Raw genomic sequence first — 24,320 nt, 5'->3', positions numbered from 1 at the left:
GTATAGAAAATGAAAGGCCGATTAAAATTAAATTTATGTTCAAGATTATATATTTTTTTTCCAAGACAACATTTCGGCTCAGCATTCAGTATTTGTCAAGGAGTACAAAAAACGATAAAAATAATTTTTACACTATTTTGTATTTTTATCAAAAACTTTTGTATTCATGTGATAACTTGCATTGAGTTTAGGATAATTTATAGACTATTTTGGGTAACTTTTATCAATAAAGCATAAATAACTTTCATTCATTACAGGGTAGCTTTTATAATAGGTGCACAATATTTTATTGTACATCTGATTTTTTTTTTAAAAAAAATGTTTGTATTGATTTTATAATTGACGTCAAACTAAATTCTATTGATTTTATTTAATTTTTATAAAAAAAAACAATATTATCCTTTCAAAATGCGAAATATTTGTTTCCTTAATTATGCCACTTTAATCATATTGCTTCAAATTAGTTATTATTCTTTAAATTGACTACAAATAAAGATTGAAAGACGTTATGGATTATTTGTAATATTTGAAAGTATATATTTTATTATTAAAAATTAAATCAATATTTATGTTAGGAAATCATGAATATCTTATGCATGTATAGAAACTTGCTTTTATTGTTTAAAGTTGAACAAAAATAACTACGCTTGAATATGTAAACAGTAATTATATAGATATATTTTATACACAAGACAAGCCAATGAGAGAGTGACATTTGTCATCCTCACATTGAGGCGCTTGTCTTTTAGTATAATATATTGATGATTGATGACGTGAATATATTAGAAAGAATAAAGATTTTGTTAGTTTCTTAAACAAGGAGTAATGATCCACAAGTATCTAGAAGTGTACTTGTATTAGAGATATGATATACTTGATCCTATAAGAATCAATTTTAAGGAACAATGAGAAGAAGAAAACTTTATTTTCATGAAATCGACCTTAAAAAGAAAGTGATCACGACTCACAAGAATCGATATATATTTATTAAATTATTTACGCATTTATTATTGATATATTTGTTTATTTTGTACTCCGTAATATATATACACTTTCATGTCGATATTGTCTTGCCTCTGCTTCCAACTAATAGCAACAAATGCAAGATTTACATAACCATGAGTCCATGTCAAATAAATAAGAAAGAAACAATGCAAAATATATACTCCAAATGTTTTTTTTTTTTTTTTTTTTTTTTTTTTTTTTTTTTGGTTCAAATAAGCACTCTAAATGTAAAAACTCATAATTTAAAAAAAAAAAAAAACCAAAACTTTTTGTAATATGTTTACATGTATAATGTATTGTTAAGTTAATAATTCTGCACATGATAACATGGTGCATTGTGTAAATTTCGAAGCATCAAACTTTACTTGTCATTGTTCCAAACTACTCCGTATTTTACAACGACAAATTAGCGTGTATATAAAGTACTTCACATTTACTAAACTGAGGAGAACTAAACTGAACTGATTGGAGATGAACTGAAGTGAACTGAAATTAAGTAAATGTAAACAAGCCCTAAACACAATTGGGTTTATAAACATCAAAATTATCATTATTGATATAGATTGACTTTGATCAACTAAATAGCATTAACCAATCTAATTCTTCTTACCTTTTGCATCATTTAAAAAAAAAAAAAAACTTTTAAAGTTGGTGGCGTTTTGTAATATTTTTCTTTTAAAGAGGGTTATATACAAAAGAAAACAAGATATAAAAGGTGGTTATATGCAAAAGTTCCGTAAATTTAATTAAATCCAAAATTTATACATAAAAAATAGTTCAAAATTCACTGTTATAGTTCGTTGTAAAGGGTGATCCAGTACCAGCAGAATTCGACCCAACAACAACACAATTCCATCACTCCGTTTCCTTCAATTTTTCACTGTACGTTTATGCCTCTGCTCAAATGGCTCGAAAATCTGCCAAATTCCTCGATAATTACGGTAAAATTAGCCTTATAATCCATTTTTTTTAGATTAATAGGGTTTTAATTATGCTAATCTCATGAAATTGTATTAATTTTTAAGGGTATGATTTGATTTTGGGAGCAGTAGCTGCATTCTATGTATTTGCCATACCTTATACTAAGGTTGAAGAAAGCTTTAATATGCAGGTATTATAACACTTAAAACCCAGAATTTTAATTTGTGGGTTTTGTTAATTTCACCCAATTTATCCATTTTTTTGGTTTAATTGTTTGTTGTAATTGTTTGATTAAATAGGCAATGCATGATATACTATATAATCGACAGCATTTGGCTGAGGTATGTTGATTTGGTGATGTTTGTGCATTGAGGTTACATTGATTATGCTAATTTATCTTTTTAATTGATTAATTTCAATGGTTAATGATTCACTTACAACAGTATGATCATTTGGAGTTTCCCGGTGTCGTTCCGAGGACTTTCATTGGTGAGATTTGATGTTTGTTATTGCCTATTGATCATTGTTTTGTGTAGTGAAATTTGTGTATTATTAGTATCCAAAGTCATGGGTTTTTTGCAATTTTAAACTATTGTTATTGTTTCATGGATCGGAAATCACATTATTCTTGATATTGCAAAATGATCGGGGAAAAGTATCTATCATAAGCTGTAATTTTTTCCAATATTGAAGTGCTCCTGCTAAAGATTGTTTCTTTATCTAGATTGGGGGCGGGGTTGAGAATCCCCCATAAGATGTTTTAAAGAGAGGAATTTATTCAAGTAATAAACTAATAACTCGTCGTTTATTCAAGTCTCAAAGTTTGATTACTCATAGGTTCTGTTTCAAGAAAATTTTCTCTTAACATTGTTATCTTTATTTTTTTTCTGTTGGTAGGTGCTTGGGTTGTATCAATTTTGGCATCTCCTTTTGTATCAGTCATCAATTTTCTGCACTTGCCTAAGATCTATAGTCTCTTTGTAGGTGAGATTCTTTGATCTTTAATACATAGCTGAAGTCCGTCTTCTCTTTCTTTCGTCCATTACTATGAATGCTATTTTTCAGTTTTAAAAACTTTGTCATTTCTTCAGTCTAGTTTACACGACACACTAATTATTTAACTACCTATGTATTGCTGGATGGCTGGATCTGGTTGTGCTTGTCTTTGAATAACTTATGTAATTCTTGATATTTTATTATATCTGTCTTTCACTAGTCCTATATAGTCTTGTCCATGACTTGGATTTTGTGATTCTTTCTTTTCTGTCTAGTTCGTTTGGTGTTAGGCTGCATCATACTTTCCACCTTACGCCTTTTCCGGCTTCAGGTATGTAGTTTCTTCTTACTGTTACATATTTATATAAACTTAATTTGATTTTACTTGTGCATTTTGTCTTTTGATCTTTGTTTACCTTTGCATCTACTAAATCTAAGTTGTGATGTGTTTGTCAATCACATGGATCTAATAACCAAGTGATGATAAAATTAGAAAGTGGTGGGTGCCTTCATGTAATATATTAAATATTTCTTGAGATTTTTGATTAAACAGTGTCCTTTTCCTACAGGATCTTTATAAAATCTCTCTATAAAATGAATTGTCTATTTTGAATTTTTGATTACATATTGCTTGCTAGTTGCTACCGATTTAGGCCTTTTTAAGTTTCCAAATGGGCAGAAAGATCTATTAGTCAAATCATTGTATATTAGACGAGAGGCCAACATATCAACTGAAATTTGAATGCTAAAATAAATAAGGTGCACATAATATCCCATGTGTTATGCACTTATGCTTTAGACCATCGTTACTAGCTGAGATTTTATAAATCTCTGCTTTGGTTTTGTATCTTCAAACTGAATTCTACCAATTACCTACTCTGAGCTTTGCTTTGTTATTACAGATCCGACACAAGTTTGGTCTCCAAGTAGAAGCTTTCTTTGTACTATTAACAGCTCTTCAGTTTCACTTGCTATTTTACAGCACACGTCCTCTTCCAAACATACTGGCATTGGGTTTGGGTGAGTACCTCATATTTCATTCATGTCTAATTTTCTCCTCATCATTTTTCTTTCTAATGGAGGTGAACATTATCATTTATGATTCTTCATTTAATTTTGGTCGTCTTGGACTGGAAATTAGAAAGAACTAGTTCATGATTAGTAGTCAACTGCATTGGGTGATGGTGATTTGATTAAAATCCTATTACCATACATTTAAGGACCTTGAGGTCATTTTTACTTCCCATGATTCCTTGCATGGGACAAGGAGCTTGTTTCTTTTCTTTAATTTCTTCCTTTGAAATTCAAATCCAGAATATGCTTGAGATATGGATGCCTAAGTTTTCTTCATCTGCTTACTAGTCAAGTTACTAGCTGAATGCTTCACTTCCTGAACTGATATGTCACTTGTACTGCAGTCAATATGGCGTATGGTTACTGGTTAAAGGGGAGCTGTTATACAGCATTACAATTTCTGGTGCGTTTTTCCTGCCGTGTACATTCAATCCCGAGATATAAATCATCTATGGTCAATGTCCGGTGATATTAAGCCTGAAAAAGTTCAATTTTCAGTAATGGTCCTTGAGGGCTTGAGGCTGCACAATATTTTATTTTAACAGGATCCTTGAAACACAAATGCTTGGAAAACCTCTTATATCCATTATTTTTTCAGTCTTAGCATATGATGATTTAAGGTTGACCCAACGAAGAAATTCTCTAGCGCAAGATTTTTTCTGGAGTATATAAGTTTTTCTTTCAGGATGGAGGAGCAAAAGATACTGCAAGGACTGTCGTCTTTTAATTTTGAAAGAAATGGAGAATGTTTAGGTTGGGGTCCCACCCATAACTGAATTAGGCATCAAATTTTTTTCCTGGCACCTTTGTAGAACAGTTGATTATTAATGTTCTAGGTGTGCCTCTGTTTCTCTACCTGTTTGATTCACTATTTTTTTCTCTTTCCTTGGATAATACATGAGCATATAATCCTTTACTTTTAGCTAATGGTATAACATTTCACAATATATTCTATGGGTCATGGATGCTCTCATTTTTTAACTGTGTAACGTTAGTTTTCCTTTTACTCAGATTTGTAGTATAGGCTCCATGAATCCATCCTTTTACTCCCTCTATCCTATGACTAGTTGACTACCCAATTTTAGGAACTTGTTTAAGAAATTGTCTCTCTACTATTTCACGCTGTTTAGAGGTAAGGCTGCGTAGATCTGGAATTCCCCTAGATCTTGTGTAGTTGTGTACAGTGGAAGCCATGCTGGAAACTGTTGGGCCCGTACAGGTCCCTGGTTTCTTTGTTTGGGTTAATAATGCATTCTGCTCTCTCTATGTCAGGTTATTGCAACATTGATTTTCAGATGTGATGTGTTATTGTTAGCCTGCCCCATCGGTCTTCAGCTTTTGTTGGTATGTTTTTGACAAACCCTAAAGAACTCTAAATACATTTATTCTCCTTTTGTGATTATTATTTATCTTTAATTTATTTCACATATCCATCGTATATGCTTTCTTGTTGAAGATCAAGTACTATTTCAATTATCTGTTTTTGATTTTGGCATGTATGTTTGTGCATCATCAGTTTTGCATGTCAGTAATTATTTCCAATTGAACTTACAGTTAACTTGCCATCATATATCTAATTGAAATAAGCTCTTTGCCATTGTAAGTTTGTAACGGTAAGGATAAATTTTAAGAGATTACAATCTTTGTCTTTTCAGTACAATAGCATTTATGATGCTTTCTTGTAAGAAAAAGAAGTTATGTGTATTCTAAATCAGAAGTGAAATGGTGATCAATTGACAAGAGGATTTTTTTTTCTAATGAACCATCGCGTCGCTGCATATTTTGAATTATATCGACTGCATTTCTGGCCCTAAATTTATTGGCAGATAATTATTTAATTGTCAGATCTTAGCAATTACAAGGACAATTGCACAATTTTAGTGGAACATTAAGTGGCTTGCATTCTTAGCCTTAACAGCTGTGATGCTTTAGCAATTGAAAGTTTCAGAACATTAAACTGAATTTACTTTTACCTATGGTGGTTTGCAAATTAGAATTTACAAGTTACAAATTGTTTCACTCATTGTTTTACTGACCAAAATTTTCTACAATGGCAGAGCAGATCAGTCTCATTGTGGAAAGCAATTAAATGTTGTTCCACGGCAGCTATACTTTCCATAGGTTGGTAACTTTACCTCTGATAATATCTTATAGAGTATCACAAATTACCCCTGCTCCCCATCCTCGCTAAAAGTTTGACATTAATCTCCTTTTGTCACCCTTACACACCTCCTCCCAGGAACAAAAAAAGACGTAAAGAGTAATGTACCTACAGGGTGTTTGATGATTATCTACCAGTTGCTAACCTTTTGATTTTGTGCACAATATTTGCAGGTCTTACCGTTCTAGTTGATTCAATAATGTGGAGACGGGTTGTTTGGCCAGAATTTGAAGTTTTCTGGTTCAACTCTGTGTTAAATCGGAGCTCTGAATGGGGTGTATCCTTCTAGCAGTGAATTACCTCCCCCCACCCTCTTCTTTGTTCTCTGTTTTGGCTGTGTTGTGGTAGGCTGGGTGTCACTGATCCATATAGCTTAAGGACCATCTATATACACTAGTTAAATCCTTGTTTCCATAGTTTGTCCTTAATACTATCGCCTTAGGTCTCTTCAATTCACTGGTATTTCACTTCAGCACTTCCCAGGTCACTGCTTGCGGCATATCCACTCGTTCTGGTGAGTCTGAATATGAAAAATATAAATCCATACAATTTCATATTTTCATGATGTTTCGATTTGCATGATGATATCATTACTAGGTTTTGAAAATTTCATGGGCAATGAGAAGTCCCTTTGATTGTTAGTTTTTTACTTTTTTGTATAGCCCTTTTGCATAATTGCATGTATACCTTGTAATTGGGTATCTGCTAGCTTTTCTGTTCAACTAAAGCTCTTTTGATTCTAGATCCCTTACACTATTGTAATTTTATTTGAGATGTCCTTTTACAGCTTGGTCTGTTACTTGATAGGAGGATTTTACCCTATCTGCTCCCAGTTTTGTCCTTTGTGATCCTGTATTCCAAATTACCTCACAAGGTATGCTTCTCTTGTATGTATTCATATGCTTAATTATAGGCTTTATAGCTATCTACGGGATCTGAGTACAGTGAATTTGAAATGTTGCAGGAATTACGATTTGTCATTAGTTCTATTCCAGTTTTTAACATGACTGCTGCAATATCAGCAAGCAGAATGTATGTCTTTCGGTTCCATCTCTTTTGTTACATAAATTTCATTGAGTAAATTTTGACGTGTCTAGCAGATTAATAAATCCGCAGTTGACTTTGTTATGGAATACATGATTGCCTGTCTTATTACTTAAAAGTGTGCTGTCTTTACTACTTATTTAGGCTGTAATTTGGTTTTTGCATGTAATTTATTCTAAATGAAGTCTCTAAGGTATTAGGTATAATGGTATATTGTCCCTTTGTATATTTGTTTTTTTGTTTTTTTTTTTTATAAAAATTTTTAATTTATCATTTTTTTGTGTTACAGATACAATAATAGGAAAAAGAGCTTTTGGAGGTTGATTTATATTGGAATGCTTGGCCTATTCTTAATCAGGTAAATTCTATGATAGAATTAGCAAGTTATTAGAAAGTTATAGCTGAAACACTTTTGCTCATTCTGTTTTTTTATCATCCACTCTGTAGTTTAGGGTGCACAATATTATTTTTCATGGCATCATACCATAATTATCCCAGTGGCTATGCTCTAAGGAAGCTTCATGAAAAGGGTTTGTGCTCTCTCTCTCACTCTGCCCCCCCCCCCCCCCCCCCCCCCCCACCCCCCCCCTTCCCTTCTGTGGATGAACTTGTGTAAGAGGAACATTTAATCACATAATTTACACAAAGAGGAGATTTACTCTTTCGTTATGCCAATCTTACTGTTTTCGTTTTAACAACAAAAGCTATTCTTTGTCATGTCTGGCTTACTTTTCCTGTCTTGATTGCTATTGTTTTAACACAGTTATCTAGTGTTCATGGTGTCATGTTGCGCTCTTTACTTTCAGATCTCATTGCTTATATTCAGCTGTTTACAGTTGGAGGAGAGAGGAGAATATTGGTTAAAGAAGGGGGAGGTGGGTGTGAGGGTAGGAGAGAGATGAAGGAACATAATCTTTGTTTGCATGGCCTCTCAACCACTACAAATTATAAAATAAAAGTTCATCATAACCATCATTAAGAGACCCCATCAGGCTGCTCCTCATTTATCTCTGTTCTGGACTGAACCAAGTGTAAACTATTTTTTCCATACCCTTTTTTTTTTCCAGGTTTTTAACTGATTTTCCTCTGCCTTAATCAAAATTCATGCTGTTTTTATTTTGCTGACCTATAATGGCTATAAGTTTTATATGTCCGTGAAAGTTTCATGAACTTCACATGCTGTAATTTGTGTAATTACCACTTTTGTGTAGAACTTTTTGTTGGCTTGAGCAAAAGAATTTACATTTTGCATGACATATATTGCCATGGCCAATTGCCAAATATATTGCCATGGCCAGTTGCCCATGATGAAGAGTGTCCATTATAGGCTGCCTGTAGCAGGATTTAGGTTCGAAGTTGTTAATTCATTACCCGTTTAACCTCTTCTGATTTCATCTACAGTTTCTACACCATTTTGATTCTTTGTAGTCAATCAAGTACAATTTGCTGACCATAAGAGCAAATTGTTTTGGAAAAATCAAACTGCAGGGTTATAATTTGTGGTTACTAGGCGGGGAATTAGTTGATATCCCTGGGTATTGGAACAGGTATCTTTGTTTCTTTTGGTAGGAAGGGGATGTTCTGTAAGTAGTTTTTCCCTAGGACTCTAGGAGAGAGTGGCCAATATCTTTTGTGCCGAATTCTGTCCGATGGTAGCTATCAAACATGCTCAGCTATACTCAATGAATCAACTCCTATTGCTTCTGGAGCTGACTTTCATGTTGAAACTTTCGGTTGTGTTGGCAGGTCATCTGAACCGCACTGGTGAAATTTCTGTTCACATAGACACTTATTCAGCCATGAATGGAATTACCCGCTTCTGTGAAAGCGGTCATCCGTGGAGGTACGCTTTGCTGAGCCTCTCATTCATTTATACTTTTCTATTAGGAAAGGCATATAATTCGTACCTTATTAGGGGAGGGTGTTTGTTTGTCATTTGGAAGTTGAGTTTCACCTTATTCCTTCTTAAATACAAGGACAATCAATTATGGCTTGGAAATTTCTGCTAGCCATGCACGCCCCATGCTTCTAATCTCATGATAATTGACGCCCTCAACGATTTTCTTCTTGGTAGCCCTTATTTTCCTAAGAACTGTAGCCTTGATTAGAAAGTGTAATATGTTTTGTGATCTCTTGATTGATATTGTTCTTGGCTGGACTGCTGTTGGTGTGAGCTTCGTTGACACCCCCTCATAATCCAACGTCCCAAGACTCCCAACACCTTTTTCTTATAGTTATTTTGTGTGGAGGGGAGAGGGGGGTGCTAAGAATCGTTGCGGAAGTATGTAATGTTGACATCCTGTTTGTACAGGATTTTAACTTCTCCTCTGTGCCTTTTGATGCAGGTACTCCAAAGAGGAGAATTTAGCTTCTCAAGATTATTATCATAGAAATTTCACCTACCTTCTGAAGTGAGTAACTGATTCTCTGGATATGCCACTTCAATATAAACAATTTATTCAATTCTAGTGATGTTTCTAATACAATATTTTATTTTTTATGCCAGTGAGCGCTCCCATATTGATGGATATCAGTGCTTGTTCGCAGTGCATGGATTTTCCAAGGTTAACCTTCGAAAGAGTGTTCCACCTGTTGTACTGGTAGGAAACTGTCAATGATGCAAGATTCAACCTAGAAACAATGTACTTTGAAGGCTATTTAAAATGATGTACGACTCTTTTATGTATATGTTGCAGGCAAAAGAACCGAAGGTGTATGCTCACGGATCTATGAGCAACATGGAGATTTTGGGCCGAAATTTCCCAGGATGTTAGTTTTAATGAATTCATTCCAGGAATCGATCCATCAGCTCCGACTCTTTCTTAAGCATTTTACCCAGTGCTGCTTGTGAAGTTTCGAGTTGTAGAGCTGTTTCTGGTTTCTCCCTGTCATATGACTCTAGTAATGTAGACAATGTTAATTTTTCCTTTTGTTTTCGGCCATTTTTTTATATAGAACAAACAACAAAGTTTGTAGATGTGTCAAATACCCGATATAAAATTGATTTCATAAAGCAAATTTTTATACTCCATATTCGATGTCCACAAATTCCTTTACCCAAAGTTTCAATACCTTCTTGAAATTTCATTATTACTACTAATACTCATAAAGTGGTAAGTTATAATCTTCATCTTAAAATCATACGGAGTATTTGCAAACCAAAATCAATACTCCATTTCAAAATAATTACATCACTTTTCTTTTTCGTTCATTTTTTATAGTTGCAACACTTCATTATTAGGATTAGGAAAATACATTAAATTGTTTCACAAACTTTTACAAACTCTACTTTATATTACTTGGTGGAATTGTACCTCTCTTCGTAATTAATATATGCTCTATTTTCATTGTAAACAATAAAATCAGTCCTCTGACTCCGCTTTATATTAAAATATTTTCAAAAGTTTTATCAATTAGCCGTTTTTTTTTTTTAAGGAAATAAAACTTGGGAGAAATTCCATTAGCTTCAAATTCAATTACTATTTTACTTCGTATAAGCTCAATTTATCTCCCACGACCTGTGCTTTTGCGTTATGCTTTATTCACTTTATTTTTTATGGTTTGAATTAATTGTTCGAATCAAGTTCGTTATAAAGTATTCCGTTATGGTTTAATCTGATCTTATCCCATCAAATTTCAACACTGTTACGATTAATCTGAACCGGGTGAACTATCAATTTTGGTATATACCCTAAGGGGTTCTATTTCTATAGTTTTGAAGTCTCCAGGTCATAGAAGAGCCCAAAACCACGTACACCCAAGTTGAAGCAGTGATGACGTGCACTCTATCTTCTCCCCTTATTCAATATACTCAGCTCTCACCATTACCAAACCAAAAACACAACTTTCCTTCATTTCCTCTCAAAATCAAAATCAAAATCAAAAACCCTAAAACCCCAAAAGATGATTCTTCAATCAACACTCTCACCTTCAACACCCCATTCTCTCTCCTCAAATTTCTCTTCATATTCTCTCTCTTTCCCATCAGGGTCTCGCTCCTTCATCTCTTTTCCAAGTGTTAAACCCCTTAATAAATTTTCTGTAAAATGCTCTGTTCCTCAAGTTTATAGTCATGATACTTTGGACTATGAAAAGAGACCAATGCCAAAATGGAACAATATTTATAGGAAGATTGCTTTGATGGATAACCCAGAATTTGGGGTTGCTTCTGTGTTGAATCAGATTGAGAATGAAGGTAAGAGGTTAACTAAATGGGAGCTTTGTAGAATTGTTAGAGAGCTCAGGAAGTTTAAGAGATTTCAGCTTGCTCTTGAGGTAATTTTTTTATTTATTTATTTTTTTGGTTTTGATTTGGGGTTTATTTAAATTATTTTATGTGGTGAATTTTGTTTGCTTATAGTTGTATTTGAATTTTTGGATTGTTGGGGTAAATTTTGATACAGAAATAACATTTTTTGAGGTTGTTGAATTAATACATTGTGGGCATGTTGTTAAGAGAAATTTGCTAAGATTGAGTAATGTAACAGTTGTATAAACTTATCCTCATTTGCGTGGATGGTAACTAGCTTAGTTGGTAAAGAACTAAAGACTTGGTACGTGTGGTCGAATCTCGTCTACATCACTGCCTTTTGTTTATGGTTCAGAACTTTGAATTTATTAGATTAGGGATATGCTGCTTAGGTTAATTGTTTAATTAATTTTAAAGTCCTGGACTTGTCCTTGAAAGTTGAAACACAAGTATAAGGATTTTATTGAGCAATAAAACTACAATAATGTGACTTTTGTACCCTTTGATATTGGCAATTGGTCTGGTGATGCTGCTTTAGTGTCATTTCATCTGAGCATTTCTTATATATGCTCGTAAAAAAAGCATAGAAATCGCGGAAGTATTACTTTTGGACAGTTTCCTCTTCTCGGAGGACAGGAGGAGGGGTGAGGAATATAAGGTATATCGAAAGTTATGTGTTAATGTGGAAGTTATATAATATAAGGCTTGTCTAAGTGGAAGGGGTATTTGATTGATTCTTCTTACTCCTAGAGCAAGCTCTTTTCATGTGCACTACTTTAGATGTGAAAAGCTGTATGTCTAGCTCCAGAATCAATCAAATTAACTTCCTTCTATATGGCCCGAGATACCTATATGTTGGTCAATTCTCGCTTGCCATGTAGCTGTTCAATTTTCGATTACTTGGTAGTTGGTCCTTTCATGCTCTTCAGCATGTATTTATTGGAAATTTGTAAAAGGGTTTATTCAAATGTTCATTGTATAATTCTTTTTGGTTTCTGTGCTTTTGAACCTTTGTTGGGCTAATTGTAGCTTAATAAATTTTTGACACGTCCAGGTTTACGAATGGATGAGTAACAGAATAGAGAGGTACAAAATAACCAGCAGCGATACAGCTATCCAACTAGACCTAATAGCCAAAGTTCGTGGAGTTGCAAGTGCCGAAGAATATTTTGCAAGGGTACCTGAGACACTCAAAGACAACCGAATTTTTGGAGCTCTCCTCAATGCCTATGCGGGTGCGAAAGTAAGGAACAAAGCAGAATCCTTGATGGGGCGAATGAGAGATAAAGGTTACCTTAATCACCCTCTTCCCTTTAATGTGATGATGACTTTTTACATGAAAATCAACGAATATGACCAAGTCGAGAAACTGGTTTCTGAAATGAAGCAGAGAGGCATACCGCTAGATCTGTACTCTTACAATATTTGGGTGTCTGCAAGAGGCTCGTATGGTTCTGCTGAAGGGATGGAACAAGTTTTTGAAGAAATGAAGTTGGAACCAACAATTGTTCCTAATTGGACTACTTACAGCACAGTAGCTGCTGTTTATATCAAGTTGGAAATGCTTGAAAAAGCAGAACAATGCCTTAAAGACCTTGAAACAAGAATCACTGGACGAGACAGGATGCCTTACCATTATCTTATAAGTCTCTATGGTAGTTTGGGAAACAAAGAAGAGGTTTACCGTGTTTGGAACACATATAAATCAACTTTTTCAAATGTCCCAAATTGGGGTTATCATTCTGTGATCTCTTCACTTATAAGGTTGGCTGATATTGAGGGAGCTGAGAAAATTTACGAAGAATGGCTTTCAGTGAAGGCTTCATATGACCCTAAAGTTGCGAATCTTCTCATGGGATGGTATGTTCGGGAAGAACCTTTTGAGAAAGTCAAGAGTTTCTTTGACCACATGGTTGAAGATGGAGGGAAGCCAAATTCAGGCTCGTGGGAGATTCTTGGTGAAGGTCATATCAAAGAGGGAAGGATCTCTGAAGCATTATCTTGCTTCCGGGAAGCGGTGTTAGTTGACAGTCCATCAAATTGGAGGCCTAAACCTCCTAATGTGTTTGCATTTATAGAGCTATGTGAACAAGAAGCTGACCATACCAGCAAAGAGGACTTCATTGAATTATTGAAGCAACTTGGTTGTTTACAAGATGAATCGTATAGGTCACTTTTAGTTGGACTCAGTGACATTGATATTGGCATGGACGAAGGGCAGTTTGTCTTTAATAAAGATGCTGAAGAGATGGAGAGCGAAGAACCTGAAATGCTGTTCTCAGTTGCGGAGTAATTACTAATATGAAATTCAGTTACTCCGTATAGAGATGAACAGTGCATGAGGTGCATTGGTGTGAGAGCTAGTTTTCTAAGCACAGGGAGGTCAGAGTAACACGATTATTGCAGCTTCTACCATGATGAGATGACATAGGCTATCAGTTTACCTCTCACGACCTCCATTTTCTCGGGGGAATGTTGTTTGAATATGTATCAAAAATTCCAAATGACTGGATTGTGAGTAATTAGGTTGCGTAGTTTTCTAAATTGAGGTGGGCTACAAAGTATGGTTGATGGATTATGTAGTTTACTAGTCATGTATATGAGCTCTTTCATTGCAGAACCTTGAAATATACTGATACTTCAGACTTCCAAAATTAAGGATTAGTTAAATGTGTATCCTTCACAATTTTGAAATTTAGTAAAAGTAATTCTTGTATCAATGATTTTGGCCTTGGATTATCATGTTGGAGTATCGGAAATTATACAAAGTTATGCGTTGAATTATCACAAAACGGCACGTTTATCAAATGTCAATTGAAAATAGACTTTATGTTATTGCAGGATAGTAGAAGAAAGTCTTGCATCCTTCAAATGTTGATGTTTGTCAATGATTTCTTAACTTGCAAGATTCATGCGACTTTAATACTAGAAGTCTAGAATATGAGATTATGAGAGGCATGATAACAAAATTCTTGCCTTTGGTAAGTTTATACCTTAGACTCGACTCCTTCCTTTAGACTTTATCACATCAGTTTTCCACTAAATTTTTTATGACTTTTTGTTATTCACATGCTTAAAAAACTCACACAAGTTTATCTTCACGAATTTCATTTTTGTTAATCTTGTACAAAGAATTTAAGACGCTCCCAAAAAAAAAAGAATAATACAAGCAAAAGAAAGTTTTCAGCAGCAACACCTAATATTATAAAAGTTTAAACACTATAAGAGTGAGGGATAACTCAAGTGATTAGAGCTAACCTCCCAATTCCAAGAGATCTTGGAATTGATTTTCATCAACCGCCCTTGTGGCTCTCTCAACCCCAAAAAAAAATTACTCAAAACTTTATCTAAGGTAACACGCCAAAATTTTAACCAAATAAGCTAGCTTAACCGCCTTAAATAAATTTAACCAAATGAAATAAAACCAGATTCTCTAATTCATCTAACCAAACTACCGCAAAAAATTCGGTAGGCTTGTGGTAGACACACAATCTCCAATCCATTCTCCATCTTCGAGGCAAGCAAAGAAGAAGAAGTAGTCACAAAAATGGCAGCAATTCTTGCAAAAGCAGCGGAAAGAGTTGGCCCATCTATCCGCCGCCAAGCCCTGACCTTGACCGACACCGCTGCCACCCGCATACGCCACCTTCTCCAACAACGCCAGCGCCCTTTCCTTCGCCTCGGCGTCAAAGCTCGCGGTTGCAACGGCTTGTCTTACACCCTCAATTATGCTGGTACTCTTTTTTTTTTTTCTCTGTTTTGATTCATGGGTATTTGCAGATTGGCTAAATTTTAGCTTTATTTATCATTTTTAATCTGTTGTTTGAATTGAGCTTTTGAGAATCTTGTTTCTCAAAAAAAAAAAAAAGCTTTTGAGAATCTTTGATTTGCCCAATTCTATTTTTTTTTTTAATTGGGTTTTAGGATTTATGTTTGATTTTGATGAGACAATGAAAAATGAGTGATTGGGGTTGATTGATTTGTCAAACCCTATATTGGGTATTGTTAGAGCTGAAGAAGGGGGTGGGGGTGGGGGAGGGGGTTAGATTGGGTATGGGGTCAAAGAAGCGGGCTTTTCGGGCTATATCGATTGCGTCTAGATAGCATGATTATGGAAATAAAATCTATAGTATGATGCAAGCTTGGTTTAAAATTTTTGTATTGGGTGGCCTGAAGAAGGAGATTCAGGTGCAAAGCTAGTTGTGTCATTTATGGTATAATTAGAGGTGATGTTCTTGTTAAAAAAAGAGGAATTTTGTCTAGTTTGCTTCAATGGTGTGGCGTCTGCTGATTGTTGTGGAGTCTTATAAGTGGGCATAGCCGCGTAGGGTCCAATAAGGATGCAAGAGTCCCTCTATATTAATGGGATAGTCCTAATTGAAAAGCATGTACTGCAAGTGGAAGTTCAAATTTGGAAGAGGTTTTGAATTCAATTTAGACGTGAAGTGGCTGGCGATGTTGTTTGTCTGCTTCTTAATCTGTTAAACAGCTTGAACTGATGAATATGGAGTTTTTACAATGATTGAGGATGCTAACTTATGTTTTCAAGTCCAATTTCCTGGTGCATGTACCTAGTGAACATAGGTTCTTCAAGTTTGGAAACAATATGTGCTGGAGAGTAATTACTTTACTGACTGTTATAAGTTGAGATGTGAAAATTAGATGCACAATCATTTTAGTCTTAATTCTGGGATAATAGTAACGATGTATCGTGTATGCCAAGGTTATCTACTTATCTATGCTACCTAGTGATTGCTGCATAAATGTAAGACTTGCATGATATTACTAAGTCATATGGATCTTGGATAGCCATGATCTTCTAGATGTTAAAACTTAAAAGTGTTGAATTTGTTGGAGAAAGCTTAGAGATAACTGTTGGATTCTGATTTCTGTTTTATGATATTGAGGTTTGGAAGTCTTAATTGGCCTTTAGTTTGTTCTTTTCTTGTGAACCTACAATAAGTAAGAAAATGGTAAACATTTGAGAGTAAGAGTGAACTGATGGTGATTTTGTTCAATGGTGGAACTATTGTTGTTGGAAGTTTGAGCTGTATGGGTTGATATTATGTTTCTTGGATAAAATTTTGTGTATGAAAAGCTGAAATGTGTTAGATAGATGCTTGAAAAATGAGCTTTGTATGTATTAATAGATGAATGTTTGAGAACTGAAGTTTGAGAAGCCGAATGTTTGGAAAAATCCGGTTCATTTCTTCATAATAGCACTGTATTTACACATGTAGCAACAATATGTTAGTAATCTCCTTGATTAATTTTGAAGTGGTTCGCTTTGATATTGACCCTTGGCAATAGTGCTAGTACCATGATTTGTTGAGTATAGGGAACTTTTGAAATGAAATTTGGCTGGAGTATAGTGTAACACCAGTATAGATGAGGCTTTGCACTGAGAAAATTTTCAGTTTGAAGTTCGGAAAATACTATATAGATGATATTTTCGAGGCTTCTTATGTTCCTGGTAAAACCATAGAAATGAAAAATTGTAAAAGGAGTTTTTGAATGGTTTAGGAAGGGAGTAAGAAATTGAAGATAATTTAAAGGAAGATTTAATATCAGGGGCAGGAGCCAATTTTATGGTTATGAACTTCACAGAAGCAGGGTTCTCAGACATCTAATTTTGTTTTGGGGATATATAGCATTGTTACCCAGTGATATCAAACTTGCCATATATGACCCACTAATCGGTCATATAAAGGCCCATGGTGGCCTTGATTTAATGAAGGGAGCGTAAGTTACAAACTCCTATATTGCAATTTCAAAGGCAAAGCTCACAGTTCCAGCCACTCAAATGGGCTCCAGGAGTGTTGTGGGGTCCATAGGACGCACCCTGACTTGTTTCATCTCCGGGCCGAAAAAGTCGAAAATTGTCCAAAACTCAAGCCTATAATCCACGCTTTCGAGACAATTTCGGAAACTTTTTGCAAAATTAAAGTGAATGCTTGGGGTGTTTCCCGGGGTCATATAAGTTAGTTTGAAACCATAACAAGCCTACTAATAGGTGTGTAAAGTCATGAGAATGAGTTTGGTCTAGCTATGTGGCTATTTTGGAATTATATTGCATTGGTAGTGGAGAGCTGCAAGAGATAATTTGAAACTTATTTTGTGAATTAAGACTGGATAGATGGTGGCAAAGTAGCTTTTGCAATTGCTATAGGCCCTAATTGAAGGCTACATGTGGCTGTAATATCAATTAATGTAAAAGCATTCTGAACAAATGCAAGCTCATATGGGTATCCCTGTTAGTTTATTAAGAATAAAACTACTCTCCTGAACCTCCCTATCCTTTATGTTTCTTTACTTTGGAATTTGTGAATTTACAATGTTGTGAATTACAAACTTTGAATTGGACAAACTGCTCTTGTAGTTGCCGTACAAGGAGGACGAGTGTCCATAACTCCATATGATGTCTAACTATAAATGTTTATCAGATGTTCCCTGGTCAACAAATGCAGAAGGCTTGGTCACTGTTCCTAAGACTTCTAGTAGATTTTTATTGTTTTTAGTAATAATTAGTTGTAAAAGAAAGATTTATTTCGTAACCTAGAATTCTTTAAACTATAAGTTATCCTAATTGCACTTTTTTTTTCCCTTTCACTTAAAAGTAAGTTATTTAGATTTTTTTTTTTTCTTTCTATGTTTGGTTCAAATGCAGAATTTAATTCAGAACTCTTTTATGTCAGGCTCTTATAAAATTAAGGTAAGTAATTCATAACATCATCTCAGACCCCCTCCTCTACTCGCAACTCCATAACGACTATTGTCATCCTCCTTCTCATCAGCACCACCACCGTCCAATTGTAAATATGGTACTTTGTTGGTCAAATTCAACCATTCTGAATTTTTCATACTTTATTTTAACCATCGTGAAGTCCAAAGTCACAATGGAATCATCAATTTGTTCTATTGGACCAACAAGTTTTTCCTTGTTATTGAACCCGTATGTTTATGAACGGGCATGTGCTATTCCTTTTGTCGTTATGACATTTGCTCCAATTTTCTTTTAAGTGCATCCCAATTTATTTGCTCTTTACCTTTTCCTCCAATAGTCAGTCCTCTCATCCACCCACTTTTCTCTTTTCTCTACTTTTCAGTCTCTTTGTTAGTCATGCCATTTGGGTATTAGAACAAATTAAGTGAAACAAAGGGAGTGCATTGTAACTTCATGTTAAGCTCTTAATTAGATGTATGTACTTAGCTGGACTGCTGGAGCATATTAGTGCCCCTTGATGTATACTTAGATGTAAGCTATGTGTCCATCATTTGTCATTACTTAGATGTAAGCTATGTGTCCATCATTTGGTCACATTTTGTCATATTGGCTTCTTCTTTATAGTACCTAATGATTTCTAAGGCTTATATGAACCTTTTCTTAAGATTGAAAGTAGAATCCTCGTGTGTGTGTCTCTGTGTGTGCGCGCTATAATCTGACTGAAACTTAATTAGTCTCTGCAATTTAATTAAATGATGCACAACATAACTGTCAAATGTTTGTTAGAGGATAAAGTTCTTTCTATAAGAATTCTATAAGAAATAGCTAGCTGAACACATCTTGTTGCTGACTACTGTTAATATCACCTAGCTTGAAACTGCATAAAGAATGTAACTAAGACAATTGTTATTGAATTTGGATATGTGGTTCGCGTTAAGGATTATTGATTTTTATGCATTTATGTTCAGATGAGAAGGGGAAGTTTGATGAGCTAATAGAGGACAAGGGAGTCAAGATCCTTATTGAACCCAAGGCCCTTATGCATGTCATAGGCACGAAAATGGATTTTGTCGATGACAAGCTCAGGTGTGTATATTTAAAGTATCAGTCAACGGACTGAGCTGCAACTTATTTCTATACATGGTTTGTATGTTGTGGCTGGATGCATAACTTCGACACTTTCTGTTTAATATTTGCTCCAATACAATAAATTAACTGGCACCACTCTGCCTGGTTGATGGGAGTGAGCAGAAATCTGATTTCTAATATTTGATACACCTCTTCTTAGTTTTAGTGTCATTGTTGGTGCTATGTTTTTGCTGTTATTTTCTGTTATGTGACCGTTAAATATTATTTATATTTATGAATCTATCTACTGTGATCCAATTTTAAGCAAAAGTTTGTCCTGTACTTGCACAAATATGCTTTCCTCTATTACCTTAATATAGAAGATGAAATTATATTGTACGAAGTAATTTTTTAGAACAAAAGTCTCTATAATACTTAGGACTAGAAGGGTAAGACTGCATCCCTTTAGACCTCTCCAAATCTTGCTTCAGATGATTCATTTTGGATGCTGATGTATTATATACATTTCATCTCTATCTACGAACTGCGGGGTAGGGGATGGATGAAGGGGGTGAAGGTGGCTGTTTCACTAAGATCTTGATAGGTTAAAATCTTGGCTAGGTGTAGTGGTGTAAAGACTCATGTAAGTCATGTTCCAACTGCAAGTTTCAATAGCATGCGTCAGATCTTGTATGCATTTCTCCTGCTTGGTTTATACTTTAAAGTGGGTAGTCATGGTATATGAAATTTTCGCATGAGCTGTCTTGAGGAAGCTTCTATCTGATTTACTGCAATTATCAGTGGTATTTCCAAAAATGTTACATGGCACATGCAGTAGATAGTATAAAACAATAATCTTCGTTTTTTGTTTAATAAATATTCTTTCTTAATTTGTCAAGGATTTGTAGGCGTTTTAGCACTATCAATACTGATTTTTAAGATAATGGGTATGCAGGCGTTTTTTCAAGGATTTGTAGGCGTTTTAGCACGATCAATTTAGACTTATTAGTAACTTTAATTTCTTGTTAAACCTTGTTAAATTAGTTACTTTTGCCCTCCTATGCATTCTGTCTCACTTTGTGTTACAGCTTTGTTTCTGATTCCTTTTTACATTAACATTGCAGGTCAGAGTTTATTTTCATAAATCCAAATTCTAAAGGGCAATGTGGATGTGGAGAATCATTCATGACAACTAGCACTTCAGATGCTGCTAAACAAGGCCGCGGCTAGACAATTAATGATTGACTGCTTTTTTAAGTAATCTGCTTAACTGTTACTCGAAATGAGATTCCTTTTTTGATGTTCGGCTGTTTGTTGTAGCCTAAAAAAAAGAATCTGACAGCAACAGGAAGAAGAAATTGTCATTCTTTTTAGTATATTCACAAAGTAATGTGTGTACATTCTTCTGGTGATTTTGTGAAGCTCAGCTGGTTGGTTGTATATACAGAATAATAAAAACCTGTTGTACATGTATTTTTGTGATCAGCTTATTTGATGATCCTGCTTAGTTTATTGGAGGAGTGGATTTCTCATTACCTTTTTTTAAATTTAACAGCGCCCCTTCCTCCTTCCTGACTATTGTACTAGTAATCCGACAGCTAAATCCATACAACAGATATGTTCATGTTCTTCCAATCAAGTACGCTTGCTTCTAGGAAGAGATGAATAAGATACAAGTAAGATTATAGTAAAATCGAATTCTTCTGTGAGAACTTACGAGCTGAGGTTATATATGGAAGATTATTATCCAGAAATATTAGTTTGTTTACTTAAGTTTACTCATTATTATATTACATGTAATTCTTTGTTTTTATACAATTATTTTTTATTTTTTCAATGCCATGAATTGATAGTAAAATACATACAGAATGGTTTAAAGAGCTTTCCTTTGTTTAACAAGTGACTGTTGGGAATTATTATAACAATGTGTTTAATAATGTAAATAGAAATACAGAGTGGTCTGTTTACAGTTAATTGTTGGGTGGCTGTTTTTGAAGGTGTTTGATTGATGCCGCAATGTCTGCATATTTTGTGTATCTTTCACTCTTTGTCACTTTAACTTTGAAAGATCACATGACTTTGTGTTTACTGGACTATTTGATTTTCTCTCATTTCTTTTACTTTCCAGCCGCAATTATATACGAAGTTTTTTTTTTCTTCTTCTCTAAGTTTTGACATCAAAATTGCGCGAAAATTAAAACTTCTAAATTGACTAATTTATAGAAAGATTTCGATAATATGATAAAATTAAACGTCAAATTTGTAATAATATAAAATTCGGATCTTCCTCAATCCACTACTTCCGTCGATCCTCCCCTCCCTCGGTGCATCCCTTCCCTTGTAGAGTCTAATACTACCTCCGTTTCATATTATTTGCAACGATTAGACATTTTTCCTCTTTACTTTATGTCAAATCGTTGCAAATAATATGAAACGGAGGTAGTACTAACTTTAAAATTATTTTGGAGCGATCATCCACGATTTTAGAAGAGTTCACCAGAGTTATTAAATCACACACAATAAAAATATCGACAACAATTATTTATATATAAAAAAAAAAAAAAAAAAAAAAAATAGTGTGTATATTGTATAAGGAACATTCATACGTAGTATTTTATTTAATCCGATGAGCCTATAAGATGTCAAGACCGACAACCCCTCCCAAGAAACAGGGAAAGAAATGGTCATTATAATTTAGAAAATAGGCCTAATTTACCACAATTTCAAAGTTCTAAAATTGGCTAAGGTAAACAATTTCTGTCGGTTTGAACAACATTTAGTTAAGAAATTCCTTGTTTAAGTAGAAAACATGCAGCACTACATGTTGAGCACGTTGTAAGGCTGCTTTCCTGAGTGGCTAAATGGTAGTACAAGCAACATCAATAAATTCATTTCATTTTTATTGATTACATAGTAATAAACATATATAATGCATGGTTTCGTCTGTTTACAGTTAGCATCCAGTTGGTTTTGGGCGGCTCTTTGATTTCATGCTACTTGTTGGTGCATTGTATTTATGCACATAACACATACACTGGTCCAGATTCGTTTTAACTTTGGATTTTAAAGGAGCATATACCAATTACCAACTTTTATTATGTTCAATCGTATTTCTCTAACTCTTCTCCCTCCCCGACCCGGCGGCCCCAACCAATCCGGTACCCATTATAGTTTAATATGGTATTCTTCTGTTTATTTTGTATGTATAACCGGTTGTACCATGTACCATGCACAAGCTAAGGCACAACCAAGGCTTTACCGTAGTATTTACCCTATGCATGCATGGTACAATCCAAAACTATTTCTTTGACATATAATAACATATATACGCCGCCAAAACTAACTATTCTCATATGTAACTTTGTATAGTTTGTTTTAAATTATTTTTTCAACTTTTTTCAACAAAGAAAGTATGTTATATGTTATGTTTTCAACCCAAAAAGAAAAAAAAAAAAAAAAATAGTTATTTACTAGCTAGTTACTACTTGTATTTTCCTTTTATAACTAATCCCATTTTGCCTCTAATTTAATTCGTACAACATAATTTGAAAATACATCCCAAAAAACCTAACGTGGAGTATTGGGAATGGTAGATACCCCTTCAAATATTCTCTCTAAGAAAAAAAAAAAAAAAAAAAAGGTTGAAGTACCTAGATTGTGTACGTGATGGGTCACGTTTAATAGGATTTTCAACAACAATATGACCACTTCACCATTAATTTATATAGTGTATAAATTAATGTATTTCCATAACATGTGGCCAGATTTGTTTTGGTCTCAATCAACATATATTATTTTTAAATTATTAATTTAAACATTATGTCAATGTTATTTGATCTTCAAAATAATGAGGATGTTTATGAAATTTCACCAAACATGAAAACAATTAGAAATGTGAGAGAGACGTTTTGTTTTTTGGTAACAAAGCATGGAGGCCTCACATTACGTTATGGAGGGCCGGAGCATAAATTTACAAAAAAAAAAAAAAAAAAAAAAAACATATAATTAGTCAAATTAATTCAAATAATTTTGATTTATATTCATTTTTCTTATATTAGCCAATCAATTTGGTTAGCTACTTAATTATAATTTTAATTAAGTTGGTAGAAGTATATCTCCTTGGATTTATGAGAATTAAAATATGTGTGTTGTGGACTTGCATTGTGAGAGTTGTTTGATTGAAAAATAGTGATTCCAAAACTTAAATATCAACCTTTATAAATAATCATTTAATGAAAGAAATTTTAATATATTGGTAAGTAATTATCATAATTTTAGTAGGGTTACCAACCTTTTAGGTCAATTGTATATGATGAAGTAGTCGTGTTTTATCAATCATTTGGTTACCACTTGGTTAGAAGCTTACGTATAGATGATGCTTGATTGATTTTTTTAGGTTTTTTCAAGCCATTTGAATTGAGTTTCTTCTCCATCATTTTAATTAGTTTGATAATGTTTTTACTCAACTATAAGCAAAATAACTATTCACTTTATTTTTGCTAGAGTTTTTTTTACTACATATAATTACTAATTTAAGTAATCGGTGCATTTAATATCAGGTAAGCGTGCATTGTGAAAATGACATTATATTGTAGGCTTCAATTGTTTGATTATTGAAACTTCATCAATTGATTTAATTTAAATCAATTACGTAATCAAGTATCATACTTGTACCTACTTTATAAAAAGTCTACTCAGGCAATTTAAAAGTGCATTAACTATCTATAAATATTTACGTGTCTATATAGTGTATATACTCTATACATGTTATTGCAATTAGTTCTCACCAAGCTAGAGTATCTTAAATATACAGACAAAAACTATATTTATCTTACATACTTTATCATAAGTACTTACAATATGATCTTTGTCATTGATCCGTTCATGTGATTTTCGGAGTATACCATATTATTGAGTATATAGAATTCATTTTTCATTTTCAAAAAAAAAAAAAAAAAAAAAAAAAAAAGCCTTTTTTAGAAATATCAATTGATTTTCTTGTCGAAAGAGATATTTTCTACCAAAAAGAAGGCACCCTTGGTTGCTAGACATGTCATCCTCAAATGTTTTTGATGTTC

The 24,320-nt window shown here is 33.8% G+C and overlaps 3 protein-coding genes across 3 annotated transcripts; all 3 read left to right on the top strand.

The window, feature by feature from the left end:
* Nucleotides 1-1,767: 1,767 nt before the first annotated feature.
* On the top strand, nt 1,768-10,219 carry LOC145638402 (dol-P-Man:Man(7)GlcNAc(2)-PP-Dol alpha-1,6-mannosyltransferase-like). The gene is made up of 20 exons (XM_081689371.1): nt 1,768-1,946; nt 2,031-2,116; nt 2,226-2,267; nt 2,370-2,415; nt 2,824-2,910; nt 3,198-3,253; nt 3,825-3,942; nt 4,341-4,399; nt 5,269-5,340; nt 6,054-6,117; nt 6,331-6,434; nt 6,600-6,671; nt 6,945-7,031; nt 7,122-7,189; nt 7,491-7,559; nt 7,649-7,731; nt 8,948-9,044; nt 9,547-9,612; nt 9,708-9,801; nt 9,898-10,219. Exons 1-20 carry the CDS (start codon nt 1,910-1,912, stop codon nt 9,973-9,975), a joined length of 1,485 nt encoding a protein of 494 aa, XP_081545497.1. The 5' UTR covers nt 1,768-1,909; the 3' UTR covers nt 9,976-10,219.
* Nucleotides 10,220-11,023: 804 nt separating this feature from the next.
* Nucleotides 11,024-14,170, top strand: LOC145639443 (pentatricopeptide repeat-containing protein At1g02150-like). Its single transcript, XM_081690684.1, has 2 exons — nt 11,024-11,476; nt 12,505-14,170. Exons 1-2 carry the CDS (start codon nt 11,105-11,107, stop codon nt 13,741-13,743), a joined length of 1,611 nt encoding a protein of 536 aa, XP_081546810.1. The 5' UTR covers nt 11,024-11,104; the 3' UTR covers nt 13,744-14,170.
* Nucleotides 14,171-14,900: 730 nt separating this feature from the next.
* Nucleotides 14,901-20,759, top strand: LOC145638401 (iron-sulfur assembly protein IscA-like 1, mitochondrial). Its single transcript, XM_081689370.1, has 3 exons — nt 14,901-15,184; nt 19,143-19,260; nt 20,367-20,759. The coding sequence occupies exons 1-3, from the start codon at nt 14,998-15,000 to the stop codon at nt 20,470-20,472; spliced, it is 411 nt and encodes a 136-aa protein (XP_081545496.1). The 5' UTR covers nt 14,901-14,997; the 3' UTR covers nt 20,473-20,759.
* Nucleotides 20,760-24,320: the final 3,561 nt, after the last annotated feature.

This window comes from Chenopodium album, chromosome 7, assembly GCF_948465745.1.
Source record: "Chenopodium album chromosome 7, dcCheAlbu1.1, whole genome shotgun sequence".
In the NCBI taxonomy this organism is placed as follows: domain Eukaryota; kingdom Viridiplantae; phylum Streptophyta; class Magnoliopsida; order Caryophyllales; family Amaranthaceae; genus Chenopodium; species Chenopodium album.
Note: the sequence above shows the minus strand (reverse complement) of the source record. Positions and strands in the feature narration are given on the sequence as shown.